This window comes from Saimiri boliviensis, chromosome 13 (assembly GCF_048565385.1).
Source record: "Saimiri boliviensis isolate mSaiBol1 chromosome 13, mSaiBol1.pri, whole genome shotgun sequence".
Classification (NCBI taxonomy): Eukaryota; Metazoa; Chordata; class Mammalia; order Primates; family Cebidae; genus Saimiri; species Saimiri boliviensis.
The window spans coordinates 53,370,026-53,384,705 of record NC_133461.1 but is presented as its reverse complement, the minus strand read 5'-3'; the positions used below and the strand labels follow the sequence as shown (position 1 = coordinate 53,384,705).

Genomic DNA, 14,680 nt, shown 5'->3' with positions numbered 1-14,680 from the left:
TAGGAGGGCTACAAGTAACCAACCAAACACAAAAGTTCATCTTTTTAGACCTATAAAGCAGTATCATTTTCCAGTTTCTATGTGTATATATATGTTTAAACCATTCCCGCTCTAACAGATCTAGCAATGAATTTTCTAGCCAGGTATTTCCACTTACTTCTGCATTTGGGATTTACACCGAATTAATATGGCAGTGACCAAGTTTAACTGAATGCTAAATACCTACTTACCACTATGTACACCAGGTAACTGGTTATCTCCTTGGCTCTTGGAGCTGTGGTACCACAAGGACTTCTTTGAAAGGACACTTCTGACAATATTAAGTGACAACATTAGTATATTTAAAAGAAACCACAATTTGGGGGAACATTCTAAAGGCTTTATTTAGCATCAGGTAGATTATTTCATTATAACACTTGTTAACTTCAAGACAGCAATTAAAATCATGTACTGGCAGCTACCTCAGGCCCCTGGGAGCAATATCTCAGTCTGGAGTTTGGGTGGATAAATGATTAATGGACCCCAATTAAAGGGGCAAAGCTACTATACAGTCGGTCTCCACACATATTTTAAGTACACAGGTACCTTGCAAACTTGAAATGCACAAGACCTCCTTTTATATAGTCTGATACTTACATACATGAGTGCAACTTAATTTCTCTAGTGGCATTTGCCACTGGAAATGGAAGGATTTAAAAAGGTTTGTCATTATGTAATGTGATTAAAATCTGTATTTCTAGGGCATTTTTGTGAATTGCTAGATTTTATACCTATTTTCAGTTCAAACGTAAAATTAAACATTTTAATGATACTGATTGCAGAAAACTGTAAAACTAAATTCAGAGCTAAGTAAACGAAATGCTTTTCCAGTTTAATTCTTTAGAACTATTTTCAAATGAAATACCTGTTCTGAATATTCAGGCATCTTTTTTTCTTGGAAGATGGAAGACGGAAGGGGTAAAATTGGGAGGATTAGTATGAATAAAAGCCATCTTAATCAATGGAGTCTTCACAAAATGACATAACCTCTACATTTGTGCACGTAAACATTGTATAGGAGGAGAGTTCTAAATATGTCAAAGGTTACATCTAAAACATTCAAGCATGACAGCATAAAAATACTCAAAATAACTTGATTTGGGATTACTATATAGTTCCATAAAGCTAAAGTTACATTTAGGTATAAACCTTCAGTAAATATGGCAACAGCAAACATAAAAAGCATATTCCCCAGCAGTTTTCTTTTACTTCTATATAAAATAGTATTCCAAATAAGTACATTTTGTAGCAAAATTATGCATTTTTCCTAAGACTTTCATCACCATTATCACCTTATAACCTACTTTTGTTGGGTGAAATGCAGTTATCACATGAGTGTTTCTTCTTTTTAAAGATAAGTAGAAACCAAGGGAAAAAATTTAAAAACATAGGTTTAAGACTTATTTATAGATTAGCCAAACACCCTGACTTGTATCCATTTTAATAAATGTCAGGCAAATTGAAGTAGTTTCTGTCCCAGTAGCTGCCAGAGTAAATCCAGTCCTGTGCACCATTGTAGGGATTAGGACCTTGATGGAACCACCTGTTAAAAGAAAAAGGCCAAGACTTAACAGGAGAAATGATTCAAAATCACAGGCTGTTTCTTCACTAGCTTGTAGTATTTTTCTATTGCAGCGTTCATTCTGTGAGGGAGGGATTTTCAAAGAGATGCTGAAGTGATGCTGTTTTTCTGCTTAGGGAACAGGTCTGCAGAATAATATTCCAGAAGAAGTAATGATACCATGCAAAAGTGATATGGATTTCCCACTGGCATCTAAGCTACTTGACAGAAACAGGGTCTTCTAATAGGGTGGTTTGAACAACGTATTTGTCTAACTGGTGTATCCTCTAGGCTGGCTCTTATTTTCCACAAGACATTCTTTTAAGCAGTTAGGAGTAAATTAGGATAAGGAAATTAAAATTTATAGCACACCCACAGCAGTATATAAGGCACCTGGTTCAGAGTAAATGCCCTTCAGACTCTTAAAGCTCCGTTTTACACAGAAGCTGAATGTCTAAGCAGTTAAATAACTTGCCCAACCTAGTCACTGCTGGCAAATTTAGGTTTAATGTTAAGACTGTGATTTTTCGCCGGGCGCGGTGGCTCAAGCCTGTAATCCCAGCACTTTGGGAGGCCGAGGCGGGTGGATCACGAGGTTAAGAGATCGAGACCATCCTGGTCAACATGGTGAAACCCCGTCTCTACTAAAAATACAAAAAATTAGCTGGGCATGGTGGCGCGTGCCTGTAGTCCCAGCTACTCAGGAGGCTGAGGCAGGAGAATTGCCTGAACCCAGGAGGTGGAGGTTGCAGTGAGCCGAGATCGCACCATTGCACTCCAGCCTGGGTAACGAGAGCGAAACTCCGTCTCAAAAAAAAAAAAAAGACGACTGATTTTTCTAATATACCATGCTACACACAATCCAAAAGACATTAATAGACATTTCTGAAAAGAAGACATCCAAATAGCCAAAAGGATATGAGAAGATGCTCAACATCACTATGAGGGAAATGTGAATAAAAACCACAAGATACCATCTTATACCAGTTAGAATGGCTATTATTAAAAAAAAAAATACATGCTGGTGAGGATGCAGAAAAAAACAAGCTCATATACTGGTGGTGAGAATATAAATTAGAACAGCCACTATGGAAAGCAGTATGGAGATTTCTTAAAAAAACTTAACTGCTTTATGATCTGGCATTCCCACTACAGGGTATTCCAAGGAAAGGAATTCAATGTATCAAAGGGGTACCTGCATCTCCACGTTTATGAGAGCATGATTCACAGTAACAAAGATAGGGAATCAACCTATGTCCATCAGTGATGGATGAATGAATGGATAAGTCAGTGGAAATAACTTTTTTTCAGGCCTGGAACAAGTCGGCAGGGTCTGTGTTAGGTAGGCCCTTGCTCTGGGGTCACAGTGTCTGGCAACAGCAGCCTCACACCCCGACTCAGGCACGCACCTCGTCTTCCAGTCCTCTTCTGACTTGGACCTGTTTTTGCGGGCTGCTCTTTGTTTTTCCTCAAGTCGTTTTTTTTCTTCACTAGCTTGATCTAAAATATCATCAATACAAAGAAAGCATTAACACTCTACGCAGAGGATGCCAGTCACAGTATTAAGCACAATAACTTCACAAGAGAACCATCTACATGTATCAGCATCATTTCCCTTTTATTAAAACACAAATACCAGAGTCAAAAATGAAGCAAAAAATGTAACAGCTACCTGGGCTAGTAAAAGGCAGAGCTGGTATCACAGATGCAGCATCTCTGACCACCTATGCTCTTAACAACCTTGCCTTTGCCGAGAACAACCTGCTTATTCTTAAGGCCAAAAGAACTGTGTTAAAATCCATCAGTGAAAAATTGGGTGTATAAACTAAATAAATGTGAAATTATTCTAAATTCTTAGTGAGACCTCACAGAGCTCCTTCAGATTCCATTCTTAAGAAATTTAACGGTAGCTCACACCTGTAATCTCAGCACTTTGGGAGGCAGAGGTGGGCGGATCACCTGAGGTCAGGAGTTCAAGACCAGCCTGGCCAACATGGAGAAACCCCATCTCTACTAAGAATACAAAAGTTAAGTTAGCCAGGCATGGTGGTGCCTGTAATCCCATGTCTGTTATCCCAGCTACTTGGGAGGCTGAGACAAGAGAATCACCTGAACCCAGGAGGCAGAGGTTGCAGTGAGCTCAGTTCACGCCACGGCATTCCAGCCTGGGTGACAAGCAAGTCTGTCCACCCCTCCGCTCCCCGCAAAAAAAAAGAAATATAAACAGTTTTCCAAAATGCTGTTGCTCACTTTTTCTCCACTGTGGCACTATGCCATGTTGGATGTGATGATTCCATATCATAAGAGGCTGTCTGGTGTGGGAGAGGATATTAGCAGCATTCCTGGCCTGCAGACACCAGTAGTCCCTCACAAGAAGTAACAACCAAAGTCTTCAGACTTTGCTACATGCTTCCTTAGGGAAAAAATGCCCCCCTTTTGAAAACCACTGAGTTAGAAGAAATTTAACAGTATAAGGCAAAAATGGGCTGGGTGGGGTGGCTCACACCTGTAATCCCAGCACTTTGCAAGGCTGACATGGGTGGATCACCTGAGGTCAGGATGTCTGAAACTAGTCTGGCCAACATGGTGAAACTCCATTTCTACTAAAAATACAAAAATTAGCTGGGCGTGGTGGCATGCGCCTGTAGTCCCAGTTACTGAGGAGGCTGAGGCATGAGAATAGCTTAAACCTAGGAGGCGGAGGCTGCAGTGAGCTAAGATTTCACTACTGCACTCCAGCCTGGGAGACAGAGTTGATAGACTGTATTAAAAAAAATTTAGGCCGGGCGTGGTGGCTCAAGCCTGTAATCCCAGCACTTTGGGAGGCCGAGGCAGGTGGATCACGAGGTCGAGAGATCGAGACCATCCTGGTCAACATGGTGAAACCCCGTCTCTACTAAAAATACAAAAAATTAGCTGGGCATGGTGGCGCGTGCCTGTAATCCCAGCTACTCAGGAGGCTGAGGCAGGAGAATTGCCTGAACCCGGGAGGCGGAGGTTGCGGTGAGCCGAGATCGCGCCATTGCACTCCAGCCTGGGTAACAAGAGCGAAACTCCGTCTCAAAAAAAAAAAAAAAAATTTTAATTTTTTAAATGTTGTAATTGATACCCCATTTACTCTGATGTGATTATTACACATTGTATGCCACTTATCAGAATATCCTACATACTCCGTAAGTATATACACCTACTTAGACCCACACACAAAAACATGTAAGTTACAATTAACCAAGGGGAGGCCACACTCTCCTCTGAGGCTGACAAGGTGCTACATAAATTCTGAAGTAGACAGTGACATAATTAGTCAGAATATGCCTCTGGCCATCTCCAGTATATTAAATTCTCAGGGGAGTATTACCGAAATAATATGAGCTAATAAGGTCTGCTCAGATTTCCAAATTTAAAATAAAAGTTACTGAATTTAAACTGAATGCTAATTCAAACCATCTCTAAGAGAGACTAAACATGCTAGTACTCCAGTGATGCTAACAATCACCAGGAATAAAACAACGGATCAACCCCCAAGAAATGAGTCTTCACTGGCAGCTTTGGCGGATGCTAGTTACCTATCTCTCCATTTTCCATGGCTCTGATGTCAGGTCGTAACCTGCAGTCTGTCTTGGGAATCACACTCTCCATGTCCTTGTCTACTTCGTTCAAAACCATTGCAAAACTAGTAAAATTATACATCTGAAAAGAAGCAAAAGGATACAATTAACATGTGCCAAGGCATCATGCAAAATGAAAAGCCCTGAAAGTAGAAGAGGGTTGACTTGACAATGACCCACTCCCTTTGGTGGAACAATGGTCAGTCTTTCTCAGATCATACATAATCTCAATGTTTTCACCAAAATAGGCACCATCTGTGGGTATCTGTCTCAAAAACATCTCAAAGCAGGCTTTGCAGAGTAAATATCCTCTATCATGATCAACTTGAAATAGAACTCTAAGCAAAAAGCAACATTCTTTTATCTTCATTAAAATCATCCTTGCTAGCTTTGGAGGGCTGGTACTGACTAGGTTGCACCAGCTTATATTTAACAAGGACCAGTTTTACTGCTAAGTAACTATTAAGCCCCAGTGAAGTCCTACCCAACCCATCCTCCTGGCCAGAATGCCAGAGGGATGGACAGCATGATGCACTCACGATGCACTGAGCTCAGACAAGAAGGGAGCATCCGAGAGCCAGCGGGGGCTGCCAGCCTGCGTGTCTCCATGCTGCCTGGGCTGGCCCTGCACGTGCCAGGAAAGAGCATCACAATGCTGAACACAGACAGTGAGGCCACAGCCAGTAAGCCCAGTCTCACCTGGGCAGAATTGGGAGGTCGTGGGGCTATTCGCCACAGGAGAACGCTTCCAGGGATAATGAATACACTTTCAGAATCTGGCATTGGCATTTCATCCGACTCCTCAGAAGTGCTCATCTAGAAAAACCAACCAATGAACATAATTTAAGTGAAAGGTTTTAAGAGACAGTCTAGCACCACATAATGACATTTCAGTCCACAACAGACTGTAAACACGATGGCAGTCCCCTAAGGTTACAGCAGAGCATGTAGAGAAATCGGCATTCGGTATTGGCATTGCAGATCAAGTAGGGGAAATGACTGATATTCAGTAACCGTGTTGGAACTTCTGGCTTTCCACATGAAAAAAAACAGATTAGAATACATACACCATCTAAGTTTGTGTTGGTACACTGTATGAGGCTCGCTCAATAATGAAATGATTTCTCAGAACGTTATCTCTATCCTTAGGAAAATATATATACTTACAAACTGTAAACCATTGTTTATTGCACACCACTAGAATGTAAACCACATGAGGGCAGGGACACTGTGACCTTCTAATTCTTACCTTTTTTTTTCTTTGCCTTTTTTTTCCTCAGTCCTCAGGAAAAGTAATAACTCTTATATCCTTTTAACACAGTGTGGGAAGCCAATGAATACCTGCTGAATGCCCAAGTGGGTGCTAAGAGTCTCCTGAGCTTCAAGGGCTGTGCCATTTAGAGTTATCTGCATTCAAGTCATTATCATCATCACTCTTTCCCATACTGTTTTATGTTTTTAAGGCTTGTTTCCTTTTTAAAGACAAAAATAATGCATTTGAGTATTTATTTTTATCTATTATTTTTGAGATAGGATCTTGCTCTGTTGCCCAGGCTGGAGTGCAGGTGCAATCACAGCTTACTGTAACCTCAAAACTCCTGGGTTCAAGCAATCTTCCTGCCTCAGTCTTCCAAGTAGCTGGGACTGCAGGTGTGTGCCACCACACCCCGCTAATTTTATTTGTAATGTTTTTACAGAGATCAGGGTCTTGCTATGCGGCCCAGGTTGGTCTTGAACTCCTGGCCTCAAGCAATCCTCTCACCTCAGCCTCCCAAAGCATCATTTGAGTATTTACTGAGGAGCTTCTGGAGGCCCAGCACTGGAGTGCTAGAGTCACTACTTGACTGTCGTGGAGTTCACACACTAGAGAGGAACAATCTGAGAACAACAAAAGGTTATGCTCTTGGGAAAGTCAACTAAATTTATCAATGGCACAAAACCAGGAGGGATCCCTAGTGCATCGGATGAAAAGAGAATTTACAAAGATGTCAGGCTACACGGGAAGCCAATGTTTCCTCAGGCTCCCCTGCCCGAGGTCCCAGCTATGCCAGTGCTCTGTGTACGCGGTCTTTATGCAACAATCCCTCCAGGAGATGTCCTGACTGCTGTTTTCAACATACGAATTAAGGCTTTGGAAGGGTAATATATATAACATAAATATAACAATTTGTAAGTGTCTATCTATTTCCCTAAGGACAGGGATACATTCTGAGAAATCATTAGGAGGTTTCATCATTGTGCAAACCCCAGCATCACACAGTGAACAAATCTGGAACTACTAGCTGAGACAAGTTCAGTGAAGATACAGTTTACAAAACAGCACAGAGATGACAACACTAATGATACAAACTTCCCGCAGCATCTCTGTTCGGGGACATCAGAAATCCATGGCAGGTAGCTGCACACGGGAACGATAGACCAGAAAGGCAGGGGATGTGTGAGAATACCTGATCTTTCCAAGGGGAAAAACCACTTTTTCACAGACTGGGAACTCAGGGGATACAACGAATTGTTTCCTGGAATTTTGCCAGTGTTCTTGGCCGCCCCACTCTGTAAAGAGAGAGTTGGAAGGCAAGTGTGTTGGGGAGATCGTCTTTGTCAAGGTGCTCCCTATTAGCAGGAGCTACAGCTGAGGAGTCTGGGCTGGAGGTCCCAGAATCCCGGACCTGCCCTTCTCAGTCACGTCAGTTTCCTCCTGGCTGTGGAGCACAGCCCGTGCCCGGTTCTTAGGGGCGGGAACATGGGATGTAAGGAGGGAGGCAGAACTGTGCACACACAACTGAAGGGAAACAAAGAAACAAATAATTTTCTATTATTATTTTTTGAGACAAGGTCTCACTTCTGCTCTCCTGTGCTCTCCCAGCCACAGGAGAGCAGAATGCTCCGGCCATTTAAAAAACCACTTTTCACTTTGGGCACAAGGTTAACTCCATCTACAAAGAAAGACTCTCATAAATACACCTTCCACGTTGAGGGATCTTAGGGCTTCCTGAACTTTCACATGCATAAGAAACGCTGAAGAGCCCCAGAGACTGGTCTTCAGTAGGTCTGAGGGAAAGCTGGGCAGCCTGCATTTCTAAGGAGCTCGCAGAAGATGCTCGAGATGGCTGTCTGAGGAAGTACTTTCAGCAGAAATGACTTTATCAGTCTTTACTATGAGCAGACACTGTTCTGAGTGCATTATGTTTGCTAACTCATTTAACAGATAGGTGCTATTACAATGCCCATGTTACAAATGAAGGCACTGAGACAGAGAGATGAGAAATCGGGGCTTCTACTGCTCATCAGTGGTGGGGCTAAGATACTAACCCAGAGTTTGCACTCAGAACCATTATCTTGGCTGCTGGGATGGAATCCAACCTCAAACAAGTATTTCCTGTCTGAAGAGGTGCAGTCCTCTTTAGCTCTGAGCATTTACGCCTGGAGGGAAGGGGCAGGAGTTTGCTAACCACTGAAGCCCGCCTGGGACCATGCAACCAGAAGCCGTGTGCCTCTCCTGTTGGGATCTAACTGCCCCACAAAGAAGAAAGTTTAGTAAGAAGAAGACAGCAGCCCAGGGATGAATCCTTTAACTATGGCCGTCTTAACTTCAGTAATTTCATGATAAGGAAGAAGGCAACAAAACTGATGATAAACATGAAAATGTCAGAGAGAATTTTGGAGGAATTTTTTTTTTTTTTGAGAGTTTAGCTCTTGTTGCCTAGGCTGGAGTGCAATAGCACAATCTCAGCTCACTGCAACTGCCGCCTCTCAGGTTCAAACAATTCTCCTGCATCAGCCTCCCGAATAGCTGGGATTACAGGCACGCACCACCACACCCGGCTAATTTTTGTATTTTTAGTAGAGACAGGGTTTCACCATGTTGGCCAGGCTGGTCTCAAACTCCTGACTTCAGGTGATCCACGTGCCTTGACCTCCCAAAGTGTTGGGATTACAGGCGTGAGCCACTGCACCTGGCCAGGAAATTTTAAATCTTCAAACAATTTCAACCTTCAGTGCACGTAAACAGGAGGAAAAGAAAATTTGTTTCGTTAAGATGAACTCCAACATTCCAAGTCACGTGAATTAAAGCAAAGCCCCATATATAACTGCTCCACAGTTACAAAACAGGTACGTGTCCGTATCCTATACAAGGCTACGTCGATTATCTGTGAAAGCAAATATCTGATCATTAAAAAGATAAAAAGAGAAAAGTGACATGGATTAGCAACAAGGAAGAAGAAAGTCAAACTGTGTCCCTGGAACAGGTCAACTCCAGAAGGATTAGCACACATTGAAGAGTCCAGTTGTTCCTTCGATACCACCTTACAGGATGTTCACCTGTTTGCTGTTCTTCCTCTCTTCTGTATTTTTCTTATCATTCTTTTTGTAAGCATCAAACGTGGCAGGGTCAACACTGTATAAACATTCAGTCCACTTCCCATAGAGGGCACAGAGCTTCTTTTTGCTGTCAAGAAAAACGGATGTTTAGTTAACAAACCAGTGTTTGTTTTTTTAAAGCTGACAGCACCCGGTATTCCCAGGTGGGCTCCCACCCAAGTCCTAACCAGGCCTGACCCTGCTTAGCTTCTAAGAGCAGATGAGATCAGGCATGTTCAGGGTGGCATGGCTGTAAACTGTTTTGCTATAATTAAAGATTACTATAAAGGTGTGTACAAATCAGATTTTCTATTATTATTATTTTTTGAGACAAGGTCTCACTCTGTCACTCAGGCTGGAGTGCCGTGGTGTAATCATGGCTCACTGTAGCCTCAACCTCTTGGGCTCAAGGGTTCCTCCCACCTTAGCCTCCAGAGTAACTGGGTCCACAGGTATGTACCACCACACCTACCTAATTAAAACAATATTTTTCGTAGAGATGGGGTCTCACTATGTTATCCAGGCTGGTCTTGAACTGGCTGCAAGCAATCCTCCCCACTCAGCCTCCCAAAATGCTGGGAATACAGGTTGTGAGCCACCGTGCCCAACCAAATCATGTTCTTTAATGAAATATACTTGTAGAAGAAAGATTTTTCAACTTATTAGAATGCTCGTTTCCTAGGTTATAGCAAGGTTGGTTTGTTTGCTTTTTCTTCGGATGGAGTCTCGCTGTCACTCAGGCTGGAGTGCAGTGGTGCAATCTGGGCTCACCGCAACCTCCGCCTCCCGGGTCTAAGCGATTCTCCTGCCTCAGCCTCCAGAGTAGCCAGGATTACAGGTCCCCACAACCCAACCCAGCTAATTTTTTTGTATTTTCAGTAGAGACAGGGTTTCACTATGCTGGCCAGGCTGGTCTCAAACTCCTGACCTTGTGATCCACCTGCCTCGGCCTCCCAAAGTGTTGGGATTACAGGCATGAGCCACCATGTCCGGCCAACAATGTATTCCAATACTGACATTTTATCTAGTGAACAAATGTGTACTATTTAACATTCAAAATGGAAATTACCTTTTATCTTGAATGTAGCCTTCAACTTTGTGTAATTCCTTACCAAAAAGGCCACATGGCTTAAAATTCAACACACATTTGTCCCCAGTCCTATAAAGAAAACAGTAAGTCCAGATTATCATTTATTACCAATGCAGTAGTAGAGAAAAATCACTGTGATGACTTTTCTAGCAGCAGCTACTGTTTACGGATTTTCTGTGTGCCAGGCTCCATACTAAGGTGATAATGATTAATCCTCGATTGGTAATGTTCCCACCATAACGAAAAGAGATGTGTGGTGCAGAAAGAATTTGTGACTTGCCTAAGGTAACAAAGTAGAATGGGTGCCCAGCTCCTTCTAGTAACTTCCATGCCCCATCTCCCTTGCCCCCACACTAAACGAAGGAAGCAAAATGAGCCGAGAAGGGAATTAAGGTTCACAGTCTTCCTTTATCAGAGACGTTAATGAACCCTCTTTATTACATAAGCAGACTTCTAGTCATTTAAGAATTAGTTCTATTGCCTGATTGTTAAATTTTCATCGGCCTGTTCTAGAGCTTGTCTTTAAAAACAAACAAAACAAAAAAACTGAAGTCCACTAAAACTGCTTGACGAAAGTGAAGGAACGGATGAAGTACCCCAAGGTGCCTTACTTGTGGTTTATGATTTCCACATTGCCGTACTGTTCGATCCAGAGTTTACCCACAATGATATTATGCACACAGCAGGTGGGATTTGTCCACGTATATGCCTCATTGTGTCTAAAAAAAACAAAACCAACCCCAAAAAAGTAAGTGAGAGGTATCACTTTGTTTAAAAAGTGCACTTGCTCCAAATGCCACTACTCAGCATAACAAACTAGGCTGCTGAGATAACTAAGTCCTGAGAGTTTCCAAATTCCATTGACGTTAACTCATGGTAAAATTGAGATCATCTGCCCATTGTTTCTTAAAAGGAAGTAACAGCTTAAGGAAAATTATATACTTCCACCAAACTCCAAATAAACTACGTACATAATCATTTTAAGCATTCAAAATTGTCATGAAACATTTAAAAAAAAAGCTAGAGACAGAAATTAAAAAGTCTATTTAGCACTTTCTGGAGAAAGTACCCTCCAGCTCACCAAAGGAAAAAACGCATCTATGTGAATAAACTCTGATTTTATAATCCTGTATACCCAGAGGAATAGAAATCACTCTACCATAAAGACACATGTACGTGAGTGTTCACTGCAGCATTTATTCACAACAGCAAAAACATGGAATCAACCCGAATGCCCACCAATGACAGACTGGATAAAGAAAATATGGCACACATACACCATGGAATACTATGTAGTCATAAAAAAGAACAAGATTCATGTCTTTTCCGGGAATATGGAGGAGCTGGAGGCCATTGTCCTTAGCAACCTAACACAGGAACAGAAAATCAAATGCCACGTGTTCTCATTTATAAGTGGGAGCTGAATGATGTGGACTAATGACACAAAGAAGGGATGAACAGACAATGGGGCCTGCTTCAGGGAAGAGGTTGAGAGGAGGGAGAGGATCAGAAAAACTATTGGGTACTAGGCTTAGTACCTGGCTGATGAAATAATCTATACAACAAACCTCCATGACAACAGTTTACGGATAGAACAAACCCGTACATGTACCCCCAAACCGAAAATAAAAGTTAAAAAAAGAAAAAGTTTTATTATTCGTTTATTGATTTTTTTTTTGTTTTTTTGAGATTGGAGTCTCACTTTGTCACCCAGGCTGGAGAGCAGTGGTGTGATTTTGGCTCACTGCAACATCTGCCTCCCAGGTTCAAGTGATTCTCATGCCTCAGCCTCCTGGGATTATAGGCACACACCACCACGCCCAGCTAATTTTTGTATTTTTAGTAGAGTCAGAGTTTCACTATGTTGGCCAGGCTGATCTCGAACTCCTCAGATGATCCACCTGCTTTGGACTCCTAAAGTGCTGGAATTACAGGCATAAGCCACTGCTATACCTTTGTATTTTTCTTACATATGTGTTTTTTAATTTACATAAAATTCATTTTTGTTGGTGTTCAGGTCTACATTTGTACAGATCTTTGTAACCACCACCAGCACAATCAGAATCCTAAACAACTCCGCCACCCCCAAAGACTTCGCTTATGCTTCTTCTGTAGTCAGATCTTTCTCCATTCTTAATCCCTGGATCTCCAACTCATTCCTGATCCCCAGCAACTGATCTATTCTCCATTGCAATAGTTTCTCCTTTTCCAGACATTATATACGTGTAGATTACCTTCTGAGATTGCATCTTCAATTTGCATAATGCACCTGAAACTCATGTGTTGCTCTATTTATCCATAATTTGTTCTTCCTTTGTGTTGAGTAGGATTCCGCTGTATGGATGTGCCACAGTGGCCATTCACCCGCTGAAGGGCATGTGAGCTGCTTTCCGTTTTTGGTGATGATGAATACTACTACTATAAACCTATGTATATAGGTTTTGGGATGAACGTAAGTTTCCACTTCTCTAAGGTAAATATCTAGGAGTAGGCTTGCTGAGTCATGTGGTAAACAGTGTAACTATATAAAAAACTGCCAAATTGTTCTCTGGGGTGGCTCTACCATTTTATATTACAATACCAACAATACACAGGTTGAACATTCCAAATTCAAAAACTGGAAATCTGAAATGCTACAGCATCTGAAACTTTTTAAGCATTGACATGACACTCAAAGGAAATGCTCACTGGAGCATTTCAGATTGTGGAATTTTGGATTTGAGATGCTAAACTGGTAGGTATATTGCAAATATTCCAAAATCTGAAAATATCCAAAATCCAAAATGCTTCTGGTATATTTTAGAAAAGGGATACTCAATCTGTATGAGATTTCTAGTTGTTCCACATCCTTGTCAGAGCTTGGTATTGTCAATTTTTAGAATTATTTTGATTTTGGACATTGTAATAGGTATATGGATAACTCATTGTCGTTTTAACTTTGTAGTTATCTAATAACTGATGCTGTTGAACATCTTTTTAAAATTTTTATTTATTTTTTTTAGAGATGAGGTCTTACTCTTCCATCGAGGATGGAGTGCAGTGGTGGATCACAGCTCACTGCAGCCTTGAACTCCTCGGCTCAAGTGATCCTCCTGCCTTACCCTCCCAAGTAGCTATGACTACAGGCATGCGCCCCCATGCCTGGCTAAATTTATTTTAGTTTTTAAAAGGCAGAGTCTATGTTGCCCAGGCTGGTCTTGAACTCCTGGCCTCAAGCAACCCTCCTGCCCTCCTGTCTCAGCCTCCTAAGTAACTGCAATCAGCTGGCAGCATTTTTTTGTGTGCTTATTTGTCATATATATAGTTTTTTTTTTTTTTTTTTGAGAACTGTCTGTTCAATTTTTGCCCAATTATTTAATGGGTTGTTCTTTTTTGTGTGTTCCAGAGACAGGGTCTCAACTCTTTTTTCCCAGGCTGGAGAGTAGTGGCACAATCATGGCTCATTGCAGCCTCAAACTCCTGGGCTTGAGCGATCCTCCCACCTCAGCCTCTCAGGTAACTAGGATTACAGGCACGTGTCACCACACTTTGCTATTTTTAAAATGTTTTAGTAGAAACAAGGACTCACTGTGTTACCCACGCTGGTCTCAAACTCCTGGGCTCAAGTGATCCTCCCACCTTAGCCTCCCAAAGTGCTGAGATTACAGGCATGAGTCACCACGCCCCAACCTTATCATTTCTTATTGAGTTTTAAGAATTCTTTATATAGTCTGGCTACAAGTCCTTTTATGGCTATATGATTTGCAAATAATTTTTACTATTTTATATCTTATCTTTTCATTCTCTGAGCAGAATCTTTCAAAGAATATGTTTTTTTATTTTAATAAAATACAATTTATCAATTTTTGTCTTTCATGGGTTGTAATTTTGGTATCCTATTCATAAGAGTTCTTTGCCTAATCTAAAGTTGTAAGATTTTCTCCTATGTTTTCTTCCAGAAGCCTTGGTGTTGCATTTTATTTTAGTCTACGATCTGTTTTGAGCCGATTTTTGTAGAAGGTGTGAGGTCTAGTTTGAGGTTCA

The 14,680-nt window shown here is 41.5% G+C and overlaps 1 protein-coding gene and 1 pseudogene across 5 annotated transcripts in view; both read right to left on the bottom strand.

The window, feature by feature from the left end:
• Window positions 1-364: 364 nt before the first annotated feature.
• The window catches only part of OSBPL1A (oxysterol binding protein like 1A), a 242,449-nt gene continuing 228,133 nt past the window's right edge, over window positions 365-14,680 (bottom strand). For all 5 annotated transcript variants that reach the window (XM_074383664.1, XM_010335492.3, XM_010335491.3 and 2 more), the window contains 7 exons: window positions 11,269-11,376; window positions 10,637-10,726; window positions 9,529-9,655; window positions 5,908-6,024; window positions 5,167-5,290; window positions 3,010-3,100; window positions 365-1,582 (listed from right to left, as the gene is read on the bottom strand). In XM_074383664.1, the coding sequence (XP_074239765.1) occupies window positions 1,480-1,582; window positions 3,010-3,100; window positions 5,167-5,290; window positions 5,908-6,024; window positions 9,529-9,655; window positions 10,637-10,726; window positions 11,269-11,376 (760 nt within the window). In that variant the 3' untranslated portion in view covers window positions 365-1,479. The remainder of the gene's footprint in view (window positions 1,583-3,009; window positions 3,101-5,166; window positions 5,291-5,907; window positions 6,025-9,528; window positions 9,656-10,636; window positions 10,727-11,268; window positions 11,377-14,680) is intronic.
• On the bottom strand, window positions 9,707-9,825 carry LOC120361769 (5S ribosomal RNA; annotated as a pseudogene).